This window comes from Polypterus senegalus, chromosome 17 (assembly GCF_016835505.1).
Source record: "Polypterus senegalus isolate Bchr_013 chromosome 17, ASM1683550v1, whole genome shotgun sequence".
NCBI classification, from domain to species: Eukaryota; Metazoa; Chordata; class Cladistia; order Polypteriformes; family Polypteridae; genus Polypterus; species Polypterus senegalus.
The window spans coordinates 275,239-300,186 of NC_053170.1; the positions used below are offsets into that span (position 1 = coordinate 275,239).

Sequence of the window (24,948 nt, forward strand, 5' to 3'; positions counted from 1 at the left end):
TCCTCCACTTACATGGCCTAAGAGTGGGCAGATGGACCCCGCTCACTCCTCACCCTTGGCTTTGGTGGCCTCCTGGGTCAGCCCACATCTTGACCCTGACCGCCGCTGCCCAGTCCTTTTTCCCTCTCCACATGCCCTCGGGCCCCAAGATGAACACCACAAGACAGCAGCGGGCAGCGAGAGTCGTTTACTCGATCCTGCCAGTCACCCACAATCTTTACAAATGAAAGTCCCACTCAAGATGGCCGTCCAGCCACTCTAGCACTGGAAGGTCATCGACTCCTCGGGCAACTGTCCCAACAGGCTGTCCAGGTCATCTGTCAAGAGAGGACAACTCAAGTCATCGGCGGGTCATCGACTCTCAGCGGGCAGCGGCTGACCTCTGAGCTCTACTCACCCGACTCCCAGTCACTCCAGCGGGTGGACGAGCCCTCTGTTGGCGTCTGCAGAGGGGTGAAGGAGGGGCACCTGACGTTGGCAGAGCTACACGGCTCCAATTCGCAATCGTTCTGCTCACACGACACAATCACAAGCAGAAAATGAATGCCACACATTGGCATGTGACAAGTGGCCGGGGTTAAGTCACAAGATGGCTACCTACCAGAGGATTCTGGGACTGCTGACTGGAAACCCAACAAGTGCCATCTGCCGAGTAGACTTTGAGCAAGTTGTTGGCAGTTATGTTCAGGTAATGACTTCGATGAGATGGCGAAAATACTCCAACCTGGAAGACAAGCGGACGGGCATGAGCGCACAGGTTAATCAATCAACATTTATTTATATAGCACATATTCATACAAAAAAAAATGTAGCTCAAAGTGCTTTACATAATGAATAGAAAAATAGAAGACACAATAAACATAAGTCAACGTTAATTAACATAGAATAAGAGTAAGGTGGTCCGATGGCCAGGGTGGACAGAAAAAACAAAAAAAAAACTCCAAAGGCTGGAGAAAAAAAAATAAAATCTGCAGGGGTTCCAGACCAAGAGACCCCCTGACCAGTCCCCTCTGGGCAATCTACCCAAGTCTAGCACGGGTGTATGCTATACTACAGTGATGCCAGCCTACTCACCTGTTTCAGAAGGAGGACCGTGCCCACTTTCAGCTCTGCTTGCCTATCCTCCAGAAGCCGTCTGTGGATGGTGCCTAGCATCTCCCCTGTGGCAGGAGTGAAAGGGCACCAGGGTTACTCGCCGTGCACATTGCACCCTGGCATCAGCACATAACTACTGTGTTCTGCCTACCTGTGGGGTCACTGAAGACCGCTTTGGCGTCGCCACTTGTGTGGCTCAGAGATTTCACTGCGACGGCCATGCAGGGGACTTTGTTCTTGGGCAACTGTTTCAAAGCAGCCTACAAGAAAACAAGAGGGCGAGTGAGAACGGGCACAGTGCCCAGAGAAGCCAACCTCAAATTAAGCGAGCAAACCTTCCGGAGAACCATGGCGACACTGTAGGTGTGCAGAAAGCAGGGTGGGCTTCCCTCCTCTGCTCCAAGGTCCTCCTCCATAGCCGTCCACGCTGCTGTGTGGAGAGGACCGCCGTCCACGGGGTGGAGGTGAGTGGTCTCCTGCCAAAGAGGGAAAGGGACAGCTGGGCAAAAACCAAGACCACCACACAAGGGCATGGGAGGCAGCTGAAAGTGGCATTTCAACTGGTTGTGTGCCATTGGACGGTGGGCTGGGGGCTTCAGCATCACACCACCATGGGCAGTGGCCAATTAGGCTTCTCCTGAAAATTGTGGGTGGCAGCAACTGGCAAACTTGACTCTCCAGCACGCGCCAAGGTGGACACTTCTTACCTGCGGTGGCAGCTTTGCCCGGGCACCATGGACAGGAGTGTGAGGAGTGCAGACGAGGACCTCATCCAGATTTCTGCCAGGAATCTGAAAAGACAAGAGCATTGCAGAAGAGGAGACATGTGGCACCATCGCAATCTCAACTGCCCACCCTTAAAACCAGCTGTGACGAGAGTGGGCCGTCCAGTCCACCACTCAAGTGCTGCCTTCCACCCTCCCGGCCCATCTTCTAACACTGAGTGAAAGCTGCCCTCAATTTGCCAACTGCGTGCCCGTGTGCCAACTTTAAAATCACGGCGAGCGCCAGGTCTTCTCTGGACCTCCTCCTGTGCTGCTCTGTCCGTTTTCCATTCCAGCTGCGGCCCAACCTGGACTGACCAGGGTGCCATGTAACCCAACAGCCTTCCGACATTCCAAGCAATGTGCAGCCACATGTGCACCCCCTGTGCCCACTCACCTGTCTGGGCAGCATACCCGCTGGTCCAGGGAAATGCCTTGTTCTGGCCCGTGTGGCGTTCCACACAGAAGGAGGTGGTGTCCTGCTGGTAGCTGTCACCAGCTGCACTAAGTGATTGGTGACAACAGGTGAGGCAGTGGGTGTGCACGGTGCCATCATACCGGAGTCGCGGGTGGGTGGCGGAGGACAGTGCTCCAAGAGCTGGGAGCTGTGCCTTCCTTGTCTGTCCTGGAAGGCACTGGTGGCAGTTTTGTCTGAAATGTGTTGGCTTAAGAGTGGGCTGTAGTGTGGCACTGCCAATGTATGCAGACTTGGGAGCGGTGTGGCCTCAGAGTTCAAGTTGGTGACACGCGGCCTTTTGGCAGCAGCTTGGCAGGTGACCGAGTCTGCTCGAGGGCGTATGCTTTTAAAGGCGAGGGCAGTGGGCACTTCATTCTCCTTTGCCCGGTCACTGCGCTGGCAGTCGGCAGGCAGCATCATTCCTTGCACTTCTCGAGTGTGGCGAGGTGTGCAGCGTGTCGTCTGGCGGAGCAGCTGCATGGCTGGCATCGGTGGCTCCCTCACTGAAGGCTCACGTTCACTTTCGACTTCCACCACGGCAGACAGAAAGGCCTAAGGAGGAGAAGGAGAAGAAGACGACGACAAGCAGCGTTAGTGAAGTGGCAGAGCCCTCCCTGGTGTGAAACTGAGTGCCGGGGGCTACCACTGAACCTGCACAATGGGGTCCTCACAAGACCAGAAGGACTTCTTCAGTACAACTCCAGGAGGCAGCATGGGGTCCCAGCCTCGCACCCGCTCTGAAACCCCCCACAGTGCCAAGCTGAAGGCACAAACGCTAATCTGCCACGTCCTTCAACTACTTCAGGGCAGCGGTGGGCTTGGCCCCCCACACACATCATGACGAGAGCCAGAGGGGGCCCGGCAGACAAAGCACAGCTCAAAGCGGAGGCCATTGGCACTCATCATCATCATCATCACTTCATGGAATGTCATGACGTCGACGCCCTCGCTGCTCTAATCTGTCAGACACACCTGACTTTGTAAAAGTCTGAGAATATTGGAGTCCCGGCCAATTGGGCCATTCAAAGTGTGACTGGTACATGCGGGCAAAATGACGACCATAAAGACCCTAGAAGCCCACTGTTTCATTGGTGGGGACGCGTGTGACATGCCAGAAGTTAGAAAACAAAATCCAACCGGCAGCAGCACACGTCGAACATGACGCGGTCTTACATATGGTGGGCACCAGCGTACCAAACCGTGTGCCCGCATTTAACGCGAGCGTCGGGGGTCACGATGGCAGCACAGAATGACTTTCCTCCACACGTATCGGCTGATTTAAAACCAAGCAATGCCAGAAGCCCAGGGCTGCCAATCCCCATGCATGGATGCCATCACAGACCTGGGCGGAAGGGCGAGTGAAGGTTCAGCTGCACCAGCTGAGGAATCCAAGAGCTTCGGAATAAAAGACGACGCACCACCGGACCCCTGAGCAGCAGCAAACCCCACGGATACTTCAGGGGGGTCCGAGGACTCTCTATTGGGCCACACGACCCTTTGGAGCGAAACTACTTCATGACAACACGGCCACCCAAACGACCAGCTTCATGTGGCTCAAAGCCATGCCATCTCCACTGGCAGCGAAACGGGTGACTTTAAACTGTCATCGGGTGTCCCCTTGGCCACAAGTCACCCATTATTGTGAAGTGCGAGCGTCGAGGAGCAACAGCAGCTCAGCCATGAAGTGGCAGGCCACGCAAAGTCAGGCTGAAAAAGGCTGCGGCATCACTCACCACCGAGTGCCCACTGCCTCCGGAGGCAACACCAGCAGCACCACTAAACGGGTCATCACGGCACGCAATGCCAAGTGTCAGCTGGAGTGGCATACATCAGGCACGCTGGGCGCCATTGGTCTCTGGAGTGCTGGGGCACACTTCACTATCTGGCCATCTGATGGTGACAGGAGGTGCCAACTTGCCATAATAACGCCAGGGGTTCTGTTCTAGTTTGACTGTGCCCTGCTGCCCTATGGCAGGGAGGAGCTCAAGCAGTCCGCACAGACCCCGCCCTCACCCCTTTGAATGCCGACACTCAGCCAGGTTGTAACAGGTGTGTGTGTCACTGGGCGCTTGCACCTTCCCCAGTCCTGCTATTGGTGGAAAGGCTGAATCTGTAAGGCCGGCCAATGGCTGATGGGGAGGGGAGCACATGGCGGGGAGGGCCCAATAGACTAAGGGGAGGAGCCAACGGTATGTAAATGGGAGGGGGGAAAAAGGAGAGAGAGAGAGAGAGAGAAAAAAGAGAGAGAGGCGGACGCCATATAAGGAAAAGGAAAGGGGGAAGAGTCCGGAAAGCGTCAGGTGAACCCGGGTTCAATTCGGGGTGAATGATTAACCCTCTCTGGTGAAGACACTGGGGAGGACCTGACGGGCCAGTTGATCTGGAGGTACGGGTTGGCACATCACCCCCACCTCGGACTGTGGATGGGCAGCGCTGCAGCGTGATGGTGTAGTACAAGTTGAGTTGGTCGCCCGCGCCCCGAGTATCTCTTTTTTCTTTGCTGCCACTCTAGGATGGCAGCGCACATTATAATTGTGCCAGCTCGAGGAGCGGCACAAAGTCTTAATGGGCCCTCACGTCTCAGGTAGGAGCCCCCCAGTAGTGGTAGCAGGGGGCGCCGCAGCAGGCCGAGGCCTTGACCCTCATGTTTGATGTGAGGGTGCGTTTGGAATTTCACATTTTGGGTGGACGGTGATCAGCCTGTCATTATTTATTTACACTGGCACGCTGCGACGTCACAGATCACCAACACGATAATACAAACCCACAGAACGTAACGTTTATTCTCAACTGGGGCGGCACAGCAGTGCCCGCTGATCAGCGCTGCCCCTTAGCAGGGTCTCCTCCTCTTTGTGCTTTTCTGCTGCCCTCCAGTTTCCCTCCCATGTTCTCAAAGCCACTGACTCGAGGGTCCGCGTCCAGACTCGTCTCCTGCATTGTGCCCGGTGCTGCCAGGACTGGCTCTTGCTCCCTGCCCTTCTGAATTGGTGTTAGTGGGTTTCAGGAAGCCAGGGACGATCATTGGCATTTGGTCCGAGATCGCCATGAAAAGCAGAGTGACTTGTGGCATCAGAGAGGAAACGGCGACCAGCAAAGTCCTTCTGTGTCTGCCAATGGGTCTCACCAGGGGGCAGAGCCGAGTGACGCGATTTGTGTCTCACCGATTGCACTTCAATGGCCGTCACATTTGACAAACAGACAGCCAGCCACAATCGTAAAGAGGAGCCGACTCCGCACACAATCTAAGCCAAGACCCCCAAGTGTGCCACTCATTTCCACACACGTGAGCCCACCAAGCTTAGGCGCAGGTGTGCACAGCGGAGAGCCAAAGGGGTCCAGCGCCACAGCAACAAGACGGGGGCATCCAAGGCAGGGGACCGTCACAAAAAAAAAGAGGGAGGGAAGTCAAAGGTGACAACGAGATGGAGACCTCGTGCAGACATCACGAAGGAGCGACTACAGTGCAGTGCCACGCTGGCAACTCTAAGGCCGACCAACAGGCAGTGCTGCACCAGGACACGCACGACGGGCTCACAACAGCAAAGGAAAGCACAGGCGAGGAGGGGACAAGTGACCAGTTCTTACCTGGGACGCACACTCCTGCAACAGGTGACACTCCCAACTGTGTCACTACAAGTGATGACGTCGTCACCAGTGAACCTCCAACAGTAAAGAATGCGTCCCGAGTCATAAACGTCTACAGAGAACTGGGACTGCGGGGACCGCTGTGTGTCACCCACTCAGGCAGTCAGTGACACGGCAGGCGCTGCAGCTGTTCTGGGTTTCACGAAATGCCTGGCATGGCATGGCATGGCCCTTCACAACTCATTTCTTACCCTGCTCTGTTACAGACGCTGCCCGGCCCTCTTGTACCCTCACTGACACTTTTGTTTCTCCGGTCACTTCTGGACGTGAAGTCGATTTTAAGTTTTCTCCATCAGTCAAGCATGCCAAGTGGTGCCAATTTAACGTGTGCGTGTGTGTGTGTCACACCAGCAAAGAGACGCTCCTGAAATCAGCTGTCTGTCGGGACATTGACAGATGGCGACGTCACCGGTGGGCACCCTCCAGTCTGCTCGGCGCCCATTCACTGCCACTTTCCTCCCGACTTCCCTGCCAATGACGTTTGCCTTCTAAACGAGTAAAAAGCCGACTTTAAGGAAGCAAATGACAACCACGGCACAAACCGTCACTCATTTGAAACTGCCTTTGACAACCTGAAGGACTTGCTTTTACCACACGTGCCACTTGTGAGTGGGTCACCAAGCCAGAGGGTCTGCGGAGTACAATTCAAAGGGGCCATCTTCAGGTGGGCCACACTTTCTTACACCGAAGCCAAGGGGCTGATCTTCTTGTGACCATCTTAATAAAGGAGGCGCACTCGGACCGCCGAGGAGCCTTAACGGCTTGTGACGCAACCAGCCAGCCTTCATTGAACAAGAATAATAATAACGGCTGTCAGAGGTGGCGACCCGGCCGGGATGCCCAGGAGGACCGGAGGGGGGCTTCTTGCGCCTTCCCCAGACCATCTGGGGGTGACTGCCCTGGTTCCTTTGGGGGCTTTGAAGCTCCACCCTGTAGAGGCCCGTGGTCACCCCGGACCTCAGCACTTCCCCATGTGGCAGAAGAGCAGGGTCACCCGGAGTGCTTCTGGGGATGCAGCCGGCACTTCCGCCACACGGGGGCGTGTTGGCAGGTGATTGCCGGAAACCCACCTGGAGCACATCCGGGTGATAATAAAAGGGGCCGCCTCCCTTCATTCGGGGCAGAGTGGCGTGAAGAGGGAGGTGAAGGCACCGTTGTGAGGCCAGGACTTGGGGGGTTTTGAGGGGCACCAGACTGTTGTAGATATTGTAATAAATAAAATAAAGCACGTTTGTGGGTGACGTGAACGGTTTGCCTGTCTGTGTCAGCTTCCGCACGGCGTAGCATCGAGATGAACAGCAACGTTCAATAGCAAGTGTCTGAAAAGTGCACTTAATGCAGAAAAGCCAACAATGAAACACACAACATGTCACAATTCTCTTACGAAACACAGGAAGAAAAAGTGAATTTGCAGAGACGTTGAGTCAAAGTGACTCAGTTCAGGCTCGAAACTTCATAATCGACCAGAATGTGAATTTCCCCTTGGGATTAATAAAGTATCGACCAGAATCCTGTCGAGGATTTTAAAAATTCTAAACATCCGGGCCGACTTCTAGTTTGACCTTTACATTTAAATAGCCATCGATTTTAACTGTACAACTAACTTTCAAGGTGAAAAATTGACTACGTGGCACTTCTTGAACAATAATAAAGTGGCAAGAATCCCCAAGATATTGCAAAAAAAACCGCAGCTAAATTACTAAGAAAAGTGTTTAACGTAAAATTGATAGCACTAACTTGACAATAAACACGACGACGTTACAGTTACGTCACAGCGCAAAGAACAATAGTAACTGTATAATAAGGAACGCGGTCTCGAGGCGTCCCAAAGTCGGACTCCAAATTTCATCCTAAGAATTTTTTTGAGGTAAAGGAAAACTCTTCAGCTTCCGGAATATTCTCGCCCGTTTTCATCTGGGCCTAATGCTGCAGCGCCAATAGCACCCACCTTAATCCTGCCCTGGTCCCGTCAAAGCGGTATGACAAACGGACAGAGAAGAGCACAACTCAAACACCCCACCATGCCAACAGAAACCAGGGACGGGCACTTTCACAAACGCTGTGGGCAGCCTAACCAAAGGGCTCTTCTTATTGTGCCTCTCGTCCCCCCAAATTCAGCCTCACGAAAGCTGCACTTAAAGACAAAAGAGAAGTTTCCACTGAGGTGTGCACCGCCATCTCGCTCCTGCTACCTGCCCACAACTACAGTGGTCTGCCCTGCTGTGACCCCCTGGCACTTCAAAGTCTTGTGCCATGCAGATGTGGACAGATGCCCCAATGATAAAGAGCCCACCTACAGTAGAGCAGAGACACGAGAAGGGCCACGGGGCCCACGGGTTGGTCTCACCTCATCTTCAAAGTCTTCTTCGACGTTAAACAACGCTGGTCCCTTGTCAGCCTGCAAAATGAGGTGAGAGGATTAAAGTCAAATGTGAGGCACGACGGAGCAACAAAAGAGCAGCTGGCAGGCATGGCATGGCAGCGTTACATCAGACCCACGACCACCCCGTCACCCGGAGCAGGCCATCAGAAGCACCCGCTGAATCCACGGGTACATCAGACAAGGTGTCACTGGGAAGGAGCAAAGGCGGCAGGCAGAAAGTGACAGGCCACCGAGGACCTCCACACGGCCTGCGCTCGATCATAACGAAAAAAGGTGGGGACCCCCAGAGCCCAGGCGAGATGAGGGTCTCCAATGACGAGGCCTCAAGTCAGTCAGTCAGTCAGCCAGCCAGCCAGCCTCCCTCAGCCGACTTTTCCTTTTGTATTTCTTCCTACTTTTTCCATTTCGTTTCGCTCTCCTGAGCCCTCATTAAAGGCGGCCGCTCGCTACCTCCAGGACGGACAATGCGGTTAGTCTGCGCTGCGCGTTACGGTCTACTCGAGCGGCCGAAGCCCCACACGACGTTTCTCATTGAGCGGTCCCTCCGTCGTGCCTGTCATGGGGCAGTACAACGGGCTGGACGCAGGCTGGACACGCCGAGGCCTCAAGTTTTCCCGGTCCATTCCACCGGAGACGCTCCCCGCTTTTGCTCGGCTGTAAATGTCTGTCTCTGTTAATAAGATTCGTAGGCACAAACAAACAAACAAACAAAACACAGCACACTCCTACCATGGCACTCCGAGGCTCTCCGGCAGCGTCCTTCCGACTTCGAGCAATACAAACAGCCCGCGCCACGCAGCGTGATGACGTAAGAGGCGTGGTCTACGGAGCTGCGTTACGCGCGCGTCGGCAGTCGTGGTGACGCATGGGGGCGTGGCCACAGTGCACCTAGCGGTCGGCGCTTCGAAGTTGGTGATTTTGAGCTTAAGGCTTTGACTTTACGGTTGTGCCACTTTACCGCAATACACTGGTGGGACAGCGACGCAGTCTCAGGCAGGTGGCATTCGGTGCGGGGCACCAGACCCAGCACTGGATGGGACACTAGCACATTCCAACCCCACCTACAGACCAGGGGGCAGCTCAAGCACCTCTCTGTATAATTTCGTCCGTCCTCTTGGACTCGGCCTGAAAATTCGTTTCTTTGTCAGACTTTCTTCCTGCAGATCCGACATCTTTAACGTGCCAGGCAGTTTCTTTACGAGCTTCTTCTTGTAGTCTGTTTCAGTTCAAGCCTTCAGGCCATGTCTAACGTCACCTTTATTTGACAGGATACAGCGTGGAGCATCTCAAGACACACGAGACACATAAAGTGACTGGCGCCACACAACAGCGCAGGACGTGCCCACCTACGCAGCGAGGCGCTATATAAGTGCCCACCTCCAGCTGGCTGAGCCCAGTTCAGGCCCGGGCCTCCCATCCACGTGTTGATTTTTCCTCCTTTTGCAGTTTGTAATTCTGATGCCTGCCACTAGAGGCTGCTGTATTTCCTTTTCCAGCACTTCGGTGTGTCTGTGACTTTGGACCCGAGCTCAGCTCATTGGTGTGACTGGGGCCTTCAGCAAGGGGCCCAGTGCCAATGGAGGTGAGCCTGCCTTCCAGTGTGGTGCCCGCTGGGGTGTGGCAGGCATTCCTGACGGGCTCTCTGATGTGTCTCACCAAAAGCTTCAGGACTTCAGGGCTCAACACCCATCCCAGCTTTGTCATCTTATGGCTTAAGGTTGCTACCAGCGTGTTCCTTCTGGTTTCTTGGTGGGCTTCGACTGGACATCCTTGACACTTTGTGACCTTAGTGTGCAGCTGGGACTGTGCTGTCATTCCAAGTCATCCACCTGCCTCCTAAAGCCACTTGTCACAACTGTCCACTCGGCCAGTCCAGGACAGGACACTGCCAGACAATGCAATGCCCATCCTTACTGCGAACATTATAGTGCCTTTCAGAGTGCCTGTTAAGAGGCCTTGGGTAGTGTCCGTCGTCAGATGTCTGACTGGTTGGTGCCAGCGCCAATGTAAACGCGCCATTCAGATCCTGGCATTAGCCATCGTCTGTGGGGGGTTGCTTGTTCTCTCTCTGCCCACACAGTTCTTCCAGTTTCCTCCAGCCTTCCAAAGATGCCCAATTCAGGCCAGTCAGTGATGTACTGCTGCCCCGCCTTGTGCCCAGTGCCAGCAGGATAGGCTCCAGTCCCCGTGGCCGTGAACTCGATTGAGCTGATTAAGCGTCTTCCATCAATGCCCGTCTCTGTTCTGATTGCGGTGCCTCCAGGAGCCACAAAAATAAAACTTAATGGGAGGAGAAGTACAGGGAGTGAGAAATATGGGCAGGACATGGCAGGAGCGCCAGCAGCACCGCAAATTCAGTGCAAAGCCCGAGGTGGAGGTGCCAGCCACATCTACAGGCAGCTGATCACGAGGAGGTGATGGCCCCGCACTGGCTGTTAATGGCCACCAGAGGGCAGCCTCTCACCCTACGCTCGCTAATAATAGCCGGCTGTGCCGTGTGACCGGGCAGCTGTGCCCGCCAGTCTCACCCGCTCACTGCGCCGTGCAAATGTCCGGAGAGACCTTCGTCTTCACGTCTGCCACACTGCGCTCCCTGAGGCTTCAGCAGGAGCTCCTCGACTGGGATCAGGAGCGCAGGGCCTTGGCGAGGCGGCACCGTGCCTGGAAGAGGGGCATCCGTGATGGACAGAGGAGTGACCCCCTGCCTCGGCCCGAGCCCCAGTACTGCCGAGACGCCGCGGTGCACAACGCCCTCTTCACGGGGGACCTGCTGAAGATAAAGTCCATCTTTAGGGACCGAGCTATGGTGAATGTCATCGTGGAGGTGGCCAGCGACGAGCTGGTGTGGTCAGCAGAGCTGGGTAGGTACGAGCCTATGCCCCCCGTTGGTGGTCTCCCCCCTCTCGCTCTACCTGGACTCTGTTTCTGGGTGTCGTGCTGCTGCTGCCGCCTTCATGTTTCAAAGACCCCAGTCCTGTCTTGAGGGGTGGCACGGTGTCCTGGGGTCAAATAGCAGCTGGTTGCTGTCTGTGCCTGTGACAGATGGGCACCCTGGGCAGGGCCTCTTCTAGAAATGGATGGACGGGTGGACAGATGGAAGGATCATCTCGCCACACTCTTCTCTCTGGCCTTCTGTTTTGTGTCTCTGGTGACCCCCTCTGTCACACCCGTCACCGTGCCCCCCACCCCTTTACTCTTCCCTCCACTCCTGCTGCTCTCACTGCCGTCTCCTCGTCCTCCTCCTCCGCAGGCCTCTGGACGCTGTCCCCTAAAGCGAAGCAGACGTCGGCCCTCCGCATCACGGCGGGCAGAGGCTACACGGCCTGCACCAAGCATCTCCTGATGGCGGGGGCCAATGTGAGCGCCAGTCCCGGGGGGCAGTGTGCCCTGCACGATGCCACTGCCGGAGGCCACGCCGACTGCGTCCAGCTGCTGCTTGCCTACGGTGCGGACCCCGATGTGCTCTCTGACGACGGCCGGGCTCCCTTACACCTCTGCAGCACCCCAGAGACCTACCAGTAAGAGTGTGTGGGGGGCACCAGGACAGCAGGGTGGGCACTCCTCTAGTGTGAAAGGCGCCATATAAATACACTGCATTATGTGCTCTGGTGGTCCGCAGCTCCATAATTCTCTTTCTAGTCCTCTTGTAGGACCCTGGGCCGGTCTCACTGGTACCCGCCAGAGGCCATGGTGACCTGCGCTTGCCTGCTATCTGCAGATGGACAAGCCAACTGGGCACCCATTTTTTGGTTTTACCTGCATGGCCCACCGGTCACCGAGAGTGGGATGTCATCATCCGGTTCTTGGGCTGTGTGGCAGCGGTCACCAAGCTTGGCCCCTCACAACTGGACAGGTCATCTGAAGGGAGGCAGCGACGTGGGTTTCCATATAGCGCCTTTCACACTCTGTGCCTGTCTCTCTTTCTGCAGGTGTGCCCGGCTGCTCTTAGAGCATGGCGCAAAGGTCAATGCGCCCACCAAAGACACCCAGGCAACACCCTTGCACGTGGCGGCCACCCGTGGCCTGGAAGAGCACGTCAAGCTGTACCTGCGTTGCGGCGCCAACGTGTCCGTCCGCAACCGAGAAGGAGAAACACCACTCAACGTTGCCTGTGCCTCGGCCGAGAAGCCGAATGATGGCGGCCGCTACTACCGGGTGGTCCGCAAGCTCCTGGAAAACGGGGCAGATGCCAAGGTGGCGGGCAGGAAGAAGCACAGCCCCCTGCACAACGCCTGTGCCAACTGCAACTTCAGGATTGTCGAGCTGCTCCTGGCACATGGCGCTCCAGTCAACGACCCCAACTGCGCTGGGCACACTCCGCTAGACTGTGTGCTGCAGGCGCTAGATGACTACGCCACCTGCTGGCCAGAGGGCATCGTGCGGTCCCTGCTCAATCACGGAGCCTCTCCTCCACGGCCCAAGGTCCACACATCACCCCCGGTGTCTCTGAATGGCCTCCAGGGGGCAGCACTGTGCTACTAGTGGCGACGCCCGTGGCACCCTGCTCACCCAACTGCTGGCCATGAGGACAGAACAGCAAGGCGCTATATAAACTCCGCTCTGACTTGTACCCTCTCATCGTCCACAGGCACTCAGGCTATGCGTGTGCTCGCCGGCCACCATGGAGGTCGTACTCAACTGCTACCAGAGCTTGCCCAACGTCGAGTCCTGGATGGACCTGGTGCCCGCACCCCTGTGGCAGGTAAGAGGAGCTAAATGGGGGCCTTTACAGGACAGCCGAGCAACACGGGCCGGGGGGGCAATGTGGCCACAGTGACAGCAAGGAGAGGGCGTGGGGTCTGGATCTGCACTAGAGCTGTGCCACCTCGCCTGCCTGTGCCCAGGGGCTCTTCTTTTCATGCCTGCGCTTTGTCCATTTGCAGGAACACCAAGCGTTCTACAGCTCCGTTCTGCAGATGGCCGTTCGGCCTCGGCGCCTGCAGCACCTGGCACGCTGTGCCCTGCGCCATCACCTGGGATCTCTGTGCCATTGCACTCTCCCCAGCCTGGGACTGCCACCCTCCCTTTTGAACTTTGTGCTGCTGAAGAATGAGGGCCGCATCGAGTGAGGGAAGCCCCCCTGGACAGACAACTGGGTGGGAAGGCAGTATATGACAGAGAGCTACTGCGCCAGCCTGGCATTCGCTCGTCTGACCAGTAAACTCCTCCAATAAATCGATGAGTCCTCCAGTTTGTCCGTAGCCTCTTTAAAACGAGTGCGCCAAAGTGACGCGAGGGCGCGTGCCAGCCCCACAGAGACACGTCCTGCCCAAGGTTGGCTCCTGCTTTGCCCCTGGGACCCTGACCTGGATGAAGAGGCTTTGAGGCTGCCACTTTACACACAAACCCTCACCCGGGCTGACAGCACTGCCCACAAATGTCACCGCTTTTCTTGCCACGTCACTTAAGTTTGGAGTGGCGTTGGCACGTTGAGGCCCTAATGTTTGACGTTCCTGTTGAAAGGCCAAGGGGCCGATTCTGCCGAGCACCCCACAAATGGCCACTTCGAGGACCTCCTGGAATTGAAGAGAAGGAGTCGGGAAGGGCGCCGCAGCCTCAGCCCTGTGCTGGCAATGCGAACACCAGGGGGGCACTGCTGGCCAGGAGGCACAGGCACCATTTGAGTAACAGGCTCACCTAGGAAAGGGGTGGGGGGGGTCTGTAGACCACCCACTGCGGCGGGACGAACAGCCAAACACAGTTAAGACAAGGAAAAAAAAATCACAAGGCATCAGGAGCTCCACGAGGGGTCGAGCCCACCAAGGCTCGTATTTTATTAAAGGAGAACAAAAGAAAATGAAGGAACAAACGGGAATGAAAATGCCAGGCGACCACAGGGGACAAAGGCCACAGGACCCCCGACTTGGGTGTGGAGGACTGACATCAAGTGGGCATGGGGGGTGGTTGCGGTTTGTCGTATCTTAATGACATTTATTCACCAAAGCCCACGTTCCCTCCAAGTACAGATGCAGTGCCACCTTTTTATCTGTCAAGGTTCAAAACTTGCTGTTGTGGGTGGACGTCAGCCAATGAGAGTGAAGACAGCAGGACATGTGACAAGCCAAGCTTGGATGAGTGACAGGCGTACACTGAAGAAGCCCCCCCAACTCACAATCACCGCTCAGTTATAATAAAAAGCAAAACGGCAGCGACTGTCGGTGGTGGCGGATGAGTGAAGATGCCAGCTGCCGTTGATTTACAGTGACACAGTGACGCTTCAGCGGGCACGAAACTTAAGTAAGCCGCCTACCCGGGCCGCGACAAGTGGGTTCACACGATTGATTCCCGCAGCCCGGCCTCCCTTCTCCCGGCTCTACCGCCCGATGCCTCCCAAGGCACAAGTCAAAGCGCGCGCGCCCTCGAATGAAAGAGGCGGGCTGCTCGCGAACTCCGGTGACGCCACGCCCACGTGACGCTCGGGCTGCGCACGCGCGCCTTGATGACGTAGCGGCGCCATGGACTTCTAAGGTAAGCGGGGCTGAGGGTCGTTCCTGGAAGATGGGCCGAACCGGGAAGCAGGTAAAGCGCGCCCGGCGACAGTCACGGTGACGGTGACCGTGACCGTGAAGTGCGCGCCGGGGAAGAACGCAGCGCTGCGAGCCCATAAAAAGCGGGCCGGGCGTGGAGAGACGGCCTTTGTAACTCCGCTGTCGTTGTGTTTGCACAGATGTGATGGAGCGGGCCATTATGACATTCGTCGAGGGGGTCGGAGATGAGGTGACCATCGCCGGAGGGGTGCTGCTTCTGGGCCTGGCGCTGGTGCTGGCCTGGTTTTCCACCTACGTAGCCGACCGCGGAGAGCACCTCCTAGGAAGCGGCCCCCACTCCTCCTTGGTGGGCTTGGGGGGCACGGACAGGTACGTGGGGGGTGCCCTCCCGGCTGAGCTGGTGGAGGCTCAGGCTAACGCCCCGAGCCTGGCGGACAAGCCGGAGGACGAGGAGGTGGTCAATGGCAGCCCTGAACAGACCCCGAGTGAGGGGACCCCCGAGGCCAGCGCCGTGGACCAGCTCTTTGACATCCAGGGGCTGCGGAAAAGCGGCGCTTTGGATGGTCACTTGCAGCCCACTGCGAGTCACCCACCTGCGGAGAGCGGCTCGTTCAAAATTCGGCTCAAGTTCCTCAACGACACCGAAGAAGTGGCGGCCGTGAAGCCCGAGGACACCGTCGGCCTGCTCAAGAGGTACAGTTTGAGTCGCGTCATTCACTTGCCAGTGGCCACTCGGACTGCTGACCGGCCGGGGTTTTCACATGCCCGGTGTCCTCTGTCTGTGCCAATCTTTAAAACTCGCCTCTCTTGTTTTCTCCCCACCCAGCAAGTACTTCTCCGGACAAGAGCAGAAGGTAAAGTTCATCTACCAGGGGCAGCTGCTTCAGGATCACTCCCGGACTCTGCTGTCACTCAACATCACCGAGAACTGTGTCATTCACTGCCACCTGTCGCAGCGGCCACTCGAGTCTGCCTCCGAGATGCCCGTCCTGACGGACCAGGGGGCTCCCGGCACCAATGTGGGCAACTTAATGATCCCACTGTTCATAGTCATGCTGGCAGTCGTTTGGTATTTCCGCATCAACTATCGGCAGTTCTTCACGGCCCCCGCCACGGTCTCCTTGGTCGGCGTGACCGTCTTCTTCAGCTTCCTCATCTTCGGAATGTATGGACGATAGACGAGGGGGTGTGGGCACCAGCCCAAGCATGCTTGCTCCATGGCACACTCTTTACAGGTGCTTGTGTGAGCCAGCCGGCTCGTCCGTCGGTCGGTCGGTCAGTCTCTAAGGTTTGTCCATCTTCATGCTGTTCTTTATTTATTTTATTCCAAATAAACAAAGCGATCAAACCTCCCCCTCTCTCTGTGTCTGCCCGGGCCCCCCAGAAGGACGCAGGGCCCACCGTGAGTGTATGTCGTTTATTTACATGGAGGCAGCTACAGTTCACTACAGAAACGGGACTTTACACTGGAAATGCATACAGAAGAAAAAGAAACAGACCCCGACCCCCAGTCTGAAAGCACCCACCCCCTTCCCGATGCTCTCGAGACCTTGAGGTAATTTGTCCCTTAGTGACACTAGCAGCACGCGGGCGGGCGTAAAGTGCAACGGTTCCTCAGCTCGCTGCCTCAGACCACCAGACCTCCCAAAAATAAAAACAAATCCATTTCACTGTCAAAACACGGAAAGAAGCAACACGACCCCCAAAAAACAGTGCCCTGCAGCTTGTCACATGGAGTATCCACCACCGTCTTAGTGTTCACTTGGGCGGCACCTGGCCAGCAGGGGCCGCTCACACACATGCACCAGTAGCCTCCCCACTGGAAACCAGTCTGAGGAAGGAATCTGCCGGCCCTCCCATACGCTTGGCCACACACGAGCCTTCCAGACAACGTGGCGTGGCGGGCGAAGAACAAAACGAACGAAAGTAGAAGGAGGGCAGCTTGTGCCAGCTGCTCCCCTCGCCCTTCAGTTGATGTCATCGTAGATGTTGGGGTTTGGTGCAGCTGGCGGTTTGGGCTTCTTCTTCTTGCTCGACGACGAGCTTGGCACCCCCGGCTGCGGGGCACTGCCCAGGCCCATGTGTGGCTTCTTCTTTTTGGTTTTCTTGGACTCAGAATTGTTGGTGCCTGAAGAAGAAAAAAAAAACACAACACGTCGGGATCAGGTGGCTCAGTACCCCCATCGTAACCGCCCCCCCCCAATGTGGTCTCATACTTACGCCCCCCAACAGCCACTTACTTGCTTTGGAGGAAGCAGAGTCAGAAGGTGAAATGTCGGAGGAACCGTCCCACTGAAGCCGGCTCAAGGGGGCCTGACCCTCGGGGGGCTCATAAGCGTCGTTCTCTCCACTGCCTTCTGCGTCTGGGAGGGCGCTGGGAAGAGTGGACAAGAGGTGTGGACACGCTGAACAATCGTACACTGTTAGAGCTTAAGGGGGCACAACAAAGCACCCCCAGTGCAAGCTATTCAAAGAAATGAGCGGCCAACTCGGGCACAGTGCCCTCTGACCCAGACCAACACCCTAACGCGGTCTGGCCTCACCACTCTGCTCGCCCAACACCACTGGTGGATTCCTCCTGCAGTCCTAAAATTACATGCAAAGGGCAGACGCCACCCTGTGCTGCAATCGGTGGGTCTGAGGCAGACAGAGGTGAGCTACCCAACATCAAGTACTGGGGTAGGATGCCCAGGATTGCCACCAACTGCCATCTGTCTGTCGTCTTGCAGGAAAGCTGTGGAGATGCATGGCGTGCCCCCCCCTCTTACCGTGGGCACATCTTCTTGCCGTGGTCCGAGAGGACTCCGCATTGCTGTGAAGAGGGAGACACGGGTCAGATGCCAGCCTGCCTGCCAGCCAGCCAGCCAGCCCGCCCGCTAGCTCCACCATCGTCAGCCTTGAGGGCACACTCACCGTAGTCAGCAGGGAGCGCAGCTCCTCGGGGCCCAGGGTTTCATAATTGATTCCCGAGTTGTAAGCATACTGGGGGAGACAAAATAAAGACCACCAAGTTCAGAGGGGTCAAGAGGTGGACAGTGCTGCAGGACATGGCGCTCACACCTGTAGTGCCTACCTTGTAGGGCTCCGCGTTGCCAGCACTCAGCTCTCCTGCAAGAGACACCTGGCATCAGCATCTAATAGGCACACGTGCCAACGCAAGCTATGAGCGCGCTCGCCACACTTACCGTTTTTATGCTTAATAGACTTTGACCTTCGGGGAGAATTTGGATTCTGGAAGAGAAGCAGACGCCGATGGTCATTTCTAACAAAGACTCATAGCAAGGCACAAAGCCAATGACACACGGCGGCACCCCCGGGGGGGAGATGGCACAAGTACCTTATCAGACTTCCTCTTCTTAGCTACAAAAGATGAAAAGAGGCAGACTGTTAGCGGCGGGCGACAAAGGAAGGGGGGCAAACACACCTGTGCCACTCTGGCCAGCGCTCACCTTTCTTTTCTGAGCCATATGACCAGTCATTGTCATTGATGTCATCGTTGTCCTCCTGGTCACTCTCCGATTTGTTCATGTTGTTACTGCTGGCGATTCTGTTGGCAGGGGCGCAGACAATGAAACACTGCAAGTTAAAGCCCACCACGCCACGCGGAAGGAAGCACAGCTTTCACCAGGTCCCCTCATACGTCAACACACCTGTGAAGTGCCTGGCAGAGAAGTCCTGGCATTTTAGGCGAGGCTCCAAACTCCAAAGTGAGGCGTGCCAGTTGAGTGTGTGGTGGGCACCGCAGGCTGGTGCGATCAACTTGGTAAAAAAACAAACAAGAGAGCCTGGGGGCCACTCACCTGCGGTTGGCAATCCGGCTGCTGTTTCTTCCCATGCCCAGACACTTCTCCAGGTGAGGGGCAAAGCGCGAGGCAGCAATGCTCCGGTTACAGTTGGGACAAACGCACTCTTTGTTCTTCCACTGATTGTACACTTGGCCAAAAATATCCACACCAGGCTGGTCCACAATTTCTTAAAAGAGAAACAACGGCAAGTCAAGCGAGTTGGCAAATGAATGGAGAAGCCCACCTGGCGGCCACCGAGGGCACAGCTGAAGCCACCGCGGCCTGCTTCTCCTCCTCTACCTTTTGTTATTTATAAAGCAATTTCGGAGCAAAGGGGGACGAGGGGGTCCAACCGGCCACTTGGGACAGGTGTGCACAGGTCACTTCTCAAGACAATGTCCTCACTCTCGGGCAGCAGAAGTGGCATTGTGTGCCACCCACTCGCGTATTCTGCACTCACTTTGCCTCGTCCAGTGGGCTCTGCTCCAGCTGCTACTCCCGACTGCCCCATGCAGCTCCATCCTGCCCGCCATCTGCAGCCCCTCTGCCCAGACGTACTAAAAGTGGGCACCGTTTCTCAGAGGGTACTCCCAAGCATCCCTCGGGGCTCTCTTCGCATGCCAACATGGGGCAGCCCGGCTCTCCTCTCCCCCTGCAGCTATACTGACCCCCCAACCAAACTGGACATGTGTCCCCCTGCCAGCACCAGCTATGCTACGCCTGGTCCCAACATTTATAATTTTATTAGCATGACACAGCGCCCGCTCATTAAATTGTGTATAATGGTACAACGGTAAGTCACCGTGTTTACATCACGTGGCGCTCCGACAGACCTCTGCTCGCCGCTATGACCCACAGTGCGCCCCCCTTTGTGCGTCTACACTTCACACGCCAGCCCTGTTGGGGACGCTGGACGCACACCACATAGTTTACCATCTTACACAGGCTGCGTGCTTTTTATTCAGCAGACATTCCTGCCCTCCTGTAGATGCGGGGCAACATTACGCCCAGGGCAGGGAAGGGCAGGGCACCGCACTGATGGACGTCTTGCCGCCTTTTATTTTTCTTTAATGTAAATTAGCTGCTCAATCCATCTAAGACGAGTTGAACTGTAAATAGTCAACGCACACCTCATCATTAAGGTTTGCAATGCACCCCCTATTGGAATGCACTCTGTATGGAAATGCACTGCATTTGTCATTCCAACAGATGGCACATCCGCAAATCATTACTAGCAAATATTTGTGCCACAGCACCTGCTAGAATGACAAACGCAATGCGCATGTCGCCGTTAGGTGCCACTCAGTGAGCACGTTTGTGATGTGAAACACGTGCCATCTACTGGCACGACAGGCAGACACTTTATTACGGTGATCAGATACCCCCCGAGTGTTCAACTTTACATTGCTTGCCGAGATTCAGCGATTCTCCGAGTGGTTTGCTTGTGTCTGCACTCGCATCGCCGGACTCTGGTAAAAAGTATGTGAACCCCTAGGAATTCCCTCCGTTTCCGGCCAATTCCCATATAAAACTTGTCAGGCCCAATAAGGAACACACAGAGTCTCCTCAAACTAAAGATGCACAGATTTTCAGAGAATTGCTGACCAAATTGAACAAATCATTCAAACTGTGAAACTGAAGGTCGTGAACCCTAAGCGGAGGACTCACTGCACACCTGGAGTCCGAGTTCAGAGGTGCGGCCCAGCTTTGAGCTTTGGACAAGAAGCACGTCCAGATGGGAATCACGCCTCGCACAAAAGAGAATTGTTACATAATCTACAGAAGGCTGGAAAGGGTTACGCAGTCATGTCAAAGGTCTGAGATCTTCATCAGCCTACCGCCAGGCACGTTGTCTAGAAATGGAGACAAGATGGTATTGTGGCTACTCGGCCTAGAAGTGGGCGCCCTCCTGCCAAGATGAGTCGGCAAGGAGGTAAAGAAGAACCCTGGAGTGACAGCACAGGACTCGAAGAAGTCATCAGAACTGAACTGGCGAACATCTCTGTTCACAAAACAAGGACAAGAAAGGAGCCCATGGCAGGACACCGAGAAGGAAGCCATCGCTATCAAAAAAGAACATCGCCGAACGAGCGCTTGGACCCTCCACAATGGCACTGGGAAAATGTCTTGTGGAGTGACGAAACCAACACTGAACTCTCTGGGAGGAACAAGCGTAAAATGGGCACCGCATCTCAACATCAAAACATCATCCCTACGGTAAAGCACGGTGGAGGGAACATCGGGATTTGGGCCTGCTTTGCTGCATCAGGACCTGGACAGCCTGCCATCATCAAGTTTATCAAGAGATTCTCCAGGATGATGCGAGGGTCTGTCCGTCAACTTAAGCTCAGAAGAGGCTGGGTGATGCAACAGGACAAGGACCCCAAACATCGCAGCAAATCCACAGGACAAGTTCGGCCTTGTGGAGCGGCCCAGTCAGAGCTCAGATCTCGATCCTACTGAATGACCTGAAGAGACAGCGAGCGAGCGAGCGAGCCACACAGAAGACAACCGAGGAAGACGGAGGAGTTCAGGCAGTTCTGCAGGGAAGAACAGGCGAATATTCGACGTGCAGGTCTGCTCTGCAGTTACAGGAAGCGCCTGCCAAAGGAGGCTCAACCAGTTCTTTAATCCCAGTTACTTGTTCCACTCCCACTGTGAACGTTGAATGCATTTGTAAAATAAAGACATGAGAGAGTAGAACTGTTTGTGTGTCATTGGCTTAAGCTCATTGCGTCTATCAGGACCTGGGACTCGGATGAAGATCAGGCCACTTTTAATGACCAACTCCTGCAGTAAACCAGATCTTTCCAAAGGGTTCACACACTTTTTACTTTGACTGTACATCATCAACACACCAGAGACCACCCAGGTCCAGGCACTTACCGAAGTCCTTCATGCTCTCGGGGTCAGTTTCATCCAAGAAGAAGTAGCCGCACTTCACAGCTCGATGAACGTCGAAGCAGAGCCCCAGACAAGCGTCATCAATAAGATCATTGAAGATCTCGTGTGCGATGGCCTGTACAAGGAACGGGTGCAAAATTAGAAAAGAAATCAGGACAAGACCCTGCCAAGTGAAAACACTAGGGTGGGCTTGGGGGCAAAGGACAGCCGAGCTTTCTCCCAATGTATTCTGCGTGCCACGAGACAGCACGATTCTACAATAAACAGCAGGAGGATCTTCTGCATGGCGAGCTCACTTGCAGGCAGGGGTCCGTCACTGCAGTAGAGCCGGCTGGTGCCAGCGTCAGACTGCCACGCTGGGTGACAAGAGGCCTGCCCCCAGGGGCCTGTGTGAAGCCGAGGAAGGCCAAATTCAGCGCATTGGACCCCCGTGAAGAATGGTGGGCTCACTGGGAACACAGTTGTGCCTTTTTTTGTTGTGACAATAAGAGAACATGGTGGATATTTAGCAGGCTCGTGTGGCCAAGTAACACCGAGGACGGAGCAAAAACAATTCACAGACGACACCTGGACAAGCTTCAGAAGTGGACAAGTAAACGTTGGAAAGTGCAAAGTGCTCCAGTGGGCAGACACGGAGATAGAGGAAATGACCTCTTTGAGGCATTTTGGGTTTGGTGTTGGCAAGATGTTCTCACTGAGCAGAACCAATTAAAAACACAAGTGTCAGGGCACTGGGGGACAGTAGTAACACACTGGCGAGACCACCTCTGGTCACCACGTCACAGCAGAGCTGGGCGAGCACCCCAGGACTTCCAGACTCGCCATACTGTGACAGACTGAGCCTGAAGCCCGCTTAGGAGACGGCATGGGGACCTCATCCACGTCTTCATAGAGAACTCATACTGGCGAATCGCATACTCGAGGACATCAGTGGAAACAAATGGAAGTGCGTTTAGGATCCACGTCTTTATGCCAAGAGTTATGGGAATCTGAAACAAACCACCGAGACACGGACTAGAAGAGGAAATTCTTGAGGACCTTAAAGGCGGCTCTGGGTGGGTCACCGGGCCAGCTTAGCTAAACCAACACGCCTGAAGGGTCTCTCGTTTGCCACATTTCTTATGTTCGCCAATCCACTCGCCATCACTTCTATCACATGTCACCTTAAAGACACCCAGGCCTCCATCAGGACCTTAGGGGTCACGGCAGACCCTCACTGTGGGGCCACCGCATGGTGTGGCTGGCCAGTCTGGAGGGCGCAGATGTGTGCAAATCCACCGAGTACACCAAAAAGGCGGTGCCGCTCTTACCTCTTGCTTGCTATCGGGGCCAGACAGAGTCATGTCCTCCATTTTCATTTGCAAACACTATGGCAGTCCGATTGCTTTGCACATATTCGAGATGCTGCTGACAGTAGACACTAGAAGAAGGAAGCAGGACAGTCAGTGATGAGCCGGAGGTGCGGGTGACCTCCGAAGGGGCGATGGAGCTGCCCGAGGAGCCCTGCGCCCAGCTCGAGGGGAAGTCAAAATGAAACACGAAGAAGGAGAACAACAACAAAAACGGCGGCGGCAACAACCACCGCAGCAGCAGCAGCAGCACAACCCCCGGGCTCGCGTGAGGCTCCCTACAAGTATAGGGAGAAGAGGAGCGGGGGGGCCGGCGCCCTGCAATCCAAGGCGGCGGACCAGCCTGCGTGCCCTGCAGCCTGCGCTTCAGGGAAAAGTGGCCGAGCACGGAGGGGCCTGTCCGTGCCGAGGCTTCCGTGGAGGCCGGCGCCGCGCTGACGCTCACTCACCCCGCCTGCGAAGCGGCCGACTCCGGCAGCTCCTTCCCTCTCATAAAGCCGTCGGCGCCATCGCCGAGCTCAGACAACACCTCCCACCCGGGAATGCGTGCGAGCCGCGGGCCGCGCTCACGCATGAGCCGCCATGTTAGCGAGTGGGCAGCGCCGAGGGGAGACTCGGACGGGGGGCACCAAGCGCTGCGCTCTCCGGGCCAAAGCGAGCGTCCGCAGCAGGGGGAGAAAGAAAAAAAAAACAACAACACACAGAACAAAAATCGAGCAACGCCGCCGTCCGTCAACAAAACCAATTTCTGCGGCCCAGTGCAACCGAAAGTGCTAGGCCTCTTGCGCCACTCTTCCCGTTTGACGCGACGGCTAGCCAATCGCGATGGCTGGTATTCGGCGGGGCCCAATGAGAGGCGTCGGGAGGCGGGGCTTAATACTCCGCCCGCCCCGCCGTGCTTTAAACAACTGCACGCCTGAAGGCTCGCGAAGAAGAAAGCGAGCAGAACAAAACTCGCGATAAGGGAGCGCCCCCGCTTCCAGGAGCTCCGAGATTTCACGGACGTGCCAGCGTCCCCCTGCACAAAGATGCGGTCCCACGGTCCCGGGATGCGCTCGGCCACCGGCCGGACGTAAGGGGCGCACGTGCCGGCCGGAGCGCGCGGATCCTCGACACAAAGAGCCGCGTGCGAGAGGAGGGGGGGGCGTGCGCGCGCGCCAATCGGCCTCTGTGCACGGCGCTATATTCGAGCGAACCCGAATCACGTGCTGGGCTCCCGGTAAACCTGCGCCTTCCTGTCCGAGATGCCGCCCGCCTACCAGGCTGGTAGATACCAAGTTTAGGGCTCCAATTTTTTTTAATAAGTGGTGCGGACGGAAATGGCGTTGCCAGCTGCTTTCCACCACCTGAACATTTCTCCTTCTCATTTGTTCATGTCAGCCGAGTCCAGAGCGAGTGGCGCAGTGGTTAGTACTCCTTCGTCACGGGTCCAGCTGTTGTTTCAGATCCCGCTGCCGTCCTCCTAACATCCCCAAAGTTGACTGACAGTTTTAAAATTGCCCCTGCATATCAGTTTGTGCGTGAGAGGGTCTGGCACCCCACCCAGAGTGGGTTAGCCCAGGTGAGCCCAACCCTGAATTAGGGGAAGAGGGTTTGAAAATAGTGCTCTTTTGTGGCAGAAATCTTGTAAGAAGAGGAAGTGGCATAGCAGGTAGGCACCATGGTGCTATCAAATGAGCCCAAGTGCCAGGACTGGACACTTGGAACATATTTCTCTGTCTGTGCAGCACAGGAATCGCAGGCACTCAGTGTATGGCGACAGCCCTAAAGGGGGCTTGCTTTCCTAGTCTGTCCTTCCACCATCTTCCTATCCCTCTTGGCCAGGCCAGGCCAGGGCACAGGGCAGCTGGAATGACACATGGATAAGGGGGCACCAGACCATCCCAGGGTGATCACACACATACCAGGGGATAATCTCCAGACATGGGCCCTTGAATGTTACTGTGCTGCCCAGGTTCATAGTCAGTGGTGTGGTGCAAGTTGTGGTGCCAGTGCTGCACCAGTGACTCATCTACCTCTGTGCCACATCACGTCCTTGAGGAAGTTGTGTCAACAGGATGACTAAAGCCAACAACCCC

At 55.8% G+C, this 24,948-nt stretch overlaps 4 protein-coding genes across 5 annotated transcripts; 2 read left to right on the top strand and 2 right to left on the bottom strand.

The window, feature by feature from the left end:
- Positions 1 to 7: 7 nt before the first annotated feature.
- hrob (homologous recombination factor with OB-fold) lies at positions 8 to 9,163 on the bottom strand. Its single transcript, XM_039740642.1, has 10 exons — positions 9,074 to 9,163; positions 8,309 to 8,359; positions 2,257 to 2,868; positions 1,803 to 1,886; positions 1,431 to 1,571; positions 1,247 to 1,355; positions 1,075 to 1,160; positions 602 to 724; positions 398 to 509; positions 8 to 317 (listed from the first exon to the last, which is right to left on the bottom strand). The coding sequence occupies exons 1-10, from the start codon at positions 9,074 to 9,076 to the stop codon at positions 259 to 261; spliced, it is 1,380 nt and encodes a 459-aa protein (XP_039596576.1). The 5' UTR covers positions 9,077 to 9,163; the 3' UTR covers positions 8 to 258.
- A 1,687-nt stretch (positions 9,164 to 10,850) lies between these two features.
- On the top strand, positions 10,851 to 13,537 carry asb16 (ankyrin repeat and SOCS box containing 16). The gene is made up of 5 exons (XM_039740641.1): positions 10,851 to 11,205; positions 11,595 to 11,862; positions 12,274 to 12,766; positions 12,933 to 13,046; positions 13,228 to 13,537. Exons 1-5 carry the CDS (start codon positions 10,893 to 10,895, stop codon positions 13,411 to 13,413), a joined length of 1,374 nt encoding a protein of 457 aa, XP_039596575.1. The 5' UTR covers positions 10,851 to 10,892; the 3' UTR covers positions 13,414 to 13,537.
- A 729-nt stretch (positions 13,538 to 14,266) lies between these two features.
- On the top strand, positions 14,267 to 16,184 carry tmub2 (transmembrane and ubiquitin-like domain containing 2). 2 transcript variants are annotated; one of them, XM_039740643.1, is made up of 3 exons: positions 14,267 to 14,812; positions 15,012 to 15,525; positions 15,659 to 16,184. In XM_039740643.1, exons 2-3 carry the CDS (start codon positions 15,017 to 15,019, stop codon positions 16,008 to 16,010), a joined length of 861 nt encoding a protein of 286 aa, XP_039596577.1. In that variant the 5' UTR covers positions 14,267 to 14,812; positions 15,012 to 15,016; the 3' UTR covers positions 16,011 to 16,184. The 2 variants fall into 2 exon arrangements, with proteins under 2 accessions (XP_039596577.1, XP_039596578.1); XM_039740644.1 differs by having other exon boundaries at positions 14,777 to 14,863.
- Positions 16,185 to 16,420: 236 nt separating this feature from the next.
- atxn7l3a (ataxin 7 like 3a) lies at positions 16,421 to 23,973 on the bottom strand. Its single transcript, XM_039740645.1, has 12 exons — positions 23,320 to 23,973; positions 22,832 to 22,941; positions 21,504 to 21,636; positions 18,633 to 18,804; positions 18,282 to 18,379; positions 18,170 to 18,192; positions 18,018 to 18,063; positions 17,906 to 17,940; positions 17,746 to 17,814; positions 17,601 to 17,644; positions 17,073 to 17,206; positions 16,421 to 16,960 (listed from the first exon to the last, which is right to left on the bottom strand). The coding sequence occupies exons 2-12, from the start codon at positions 22,877 to 22,879 to the stop codon at positions 16,800 to 16,802; spliced, it is 963 nt and encodes a 320-aa protein (XP_039596579.1). The 5' UTR covers positions 22,880 to 22,941; positions 23,320 to 23,973; the 3' UTR covers positions 16,421 to 16,799.
- Between the last annotated feature and the right edge of the window lie 975 nt (positions 23,974 to 24,948).

Coding starts and splice junctions, on each gene's coding strand:
- asb16 (XM_039740641.1), top strand. CDS start 10,893: ATGTCCGGAGAGACCTTCGTCTTCACGTCTGCCACACTGCGCTCCCTG. Junction 11,206..11,594: donor GGTGTGGTCAGCAGAGCTGG/GTAGGTACGAGC, acceptor CCTCCTCCGCAG/GCCTCTGGACGCTGTCCCCT. Junction 13,047..13,227: donor TGCCCGCACCCCTGTGGCAG/GTAAGAGGAGCT, acceptor GTCCATTTGCAG/GAACACCAAGCGTTCTACAG.
- atxn7l3a (XM_039740645.1), bottom strand. CDS start 22,879: ATGAAAATGGAGGACATGACTCTGTCTGGCCCCGATAGCAAGCAAGAG. Junction 17,941..18,017: donor GTCTATTAAGCATAAAAACG/GTAAGTGTGGCG, acceptor TGTCTCTTGCAG/GAGAGCTGAGTGCTGGCAAC. Junction 17,815..17,905: donor GCAACGCGGAGCCCTACAAG/GTAGGCACTACA, acceptor TGTCTCCCCCAG/TATGCTTACAACTCGGGAAT.
- tmub2 (XM_039740643.1), top strand. CDS start 15,017: ATGGAGCGGGCCATTATGACATTCGTCGAGGGGGTCGGAGATGAGGTG. Junction 15,526..15,658: donor ACCGTCGGCCTGCTCAAGAG/GTACAGTTTGAG, acceptor CTCCCCACCCAG/CAAGTACTTCTCCGGACAAG.
- hrob (XM_039740642.1), bottom strand. Junction 725..1,074: donor CGGTCCTCCTTCTGAAACAG/GTGAGTAGGCTG, acceptor CTTGTCTTCCAG/GTTGGAGTATTTTCGCCATC. Junction 510..601: donor AGCAGTCCCAGAATCCTCTG/GTAGGTAGCCAT, acceptor TCGTGTGAGCAG/AACGATTGCGAATTGGAGCC.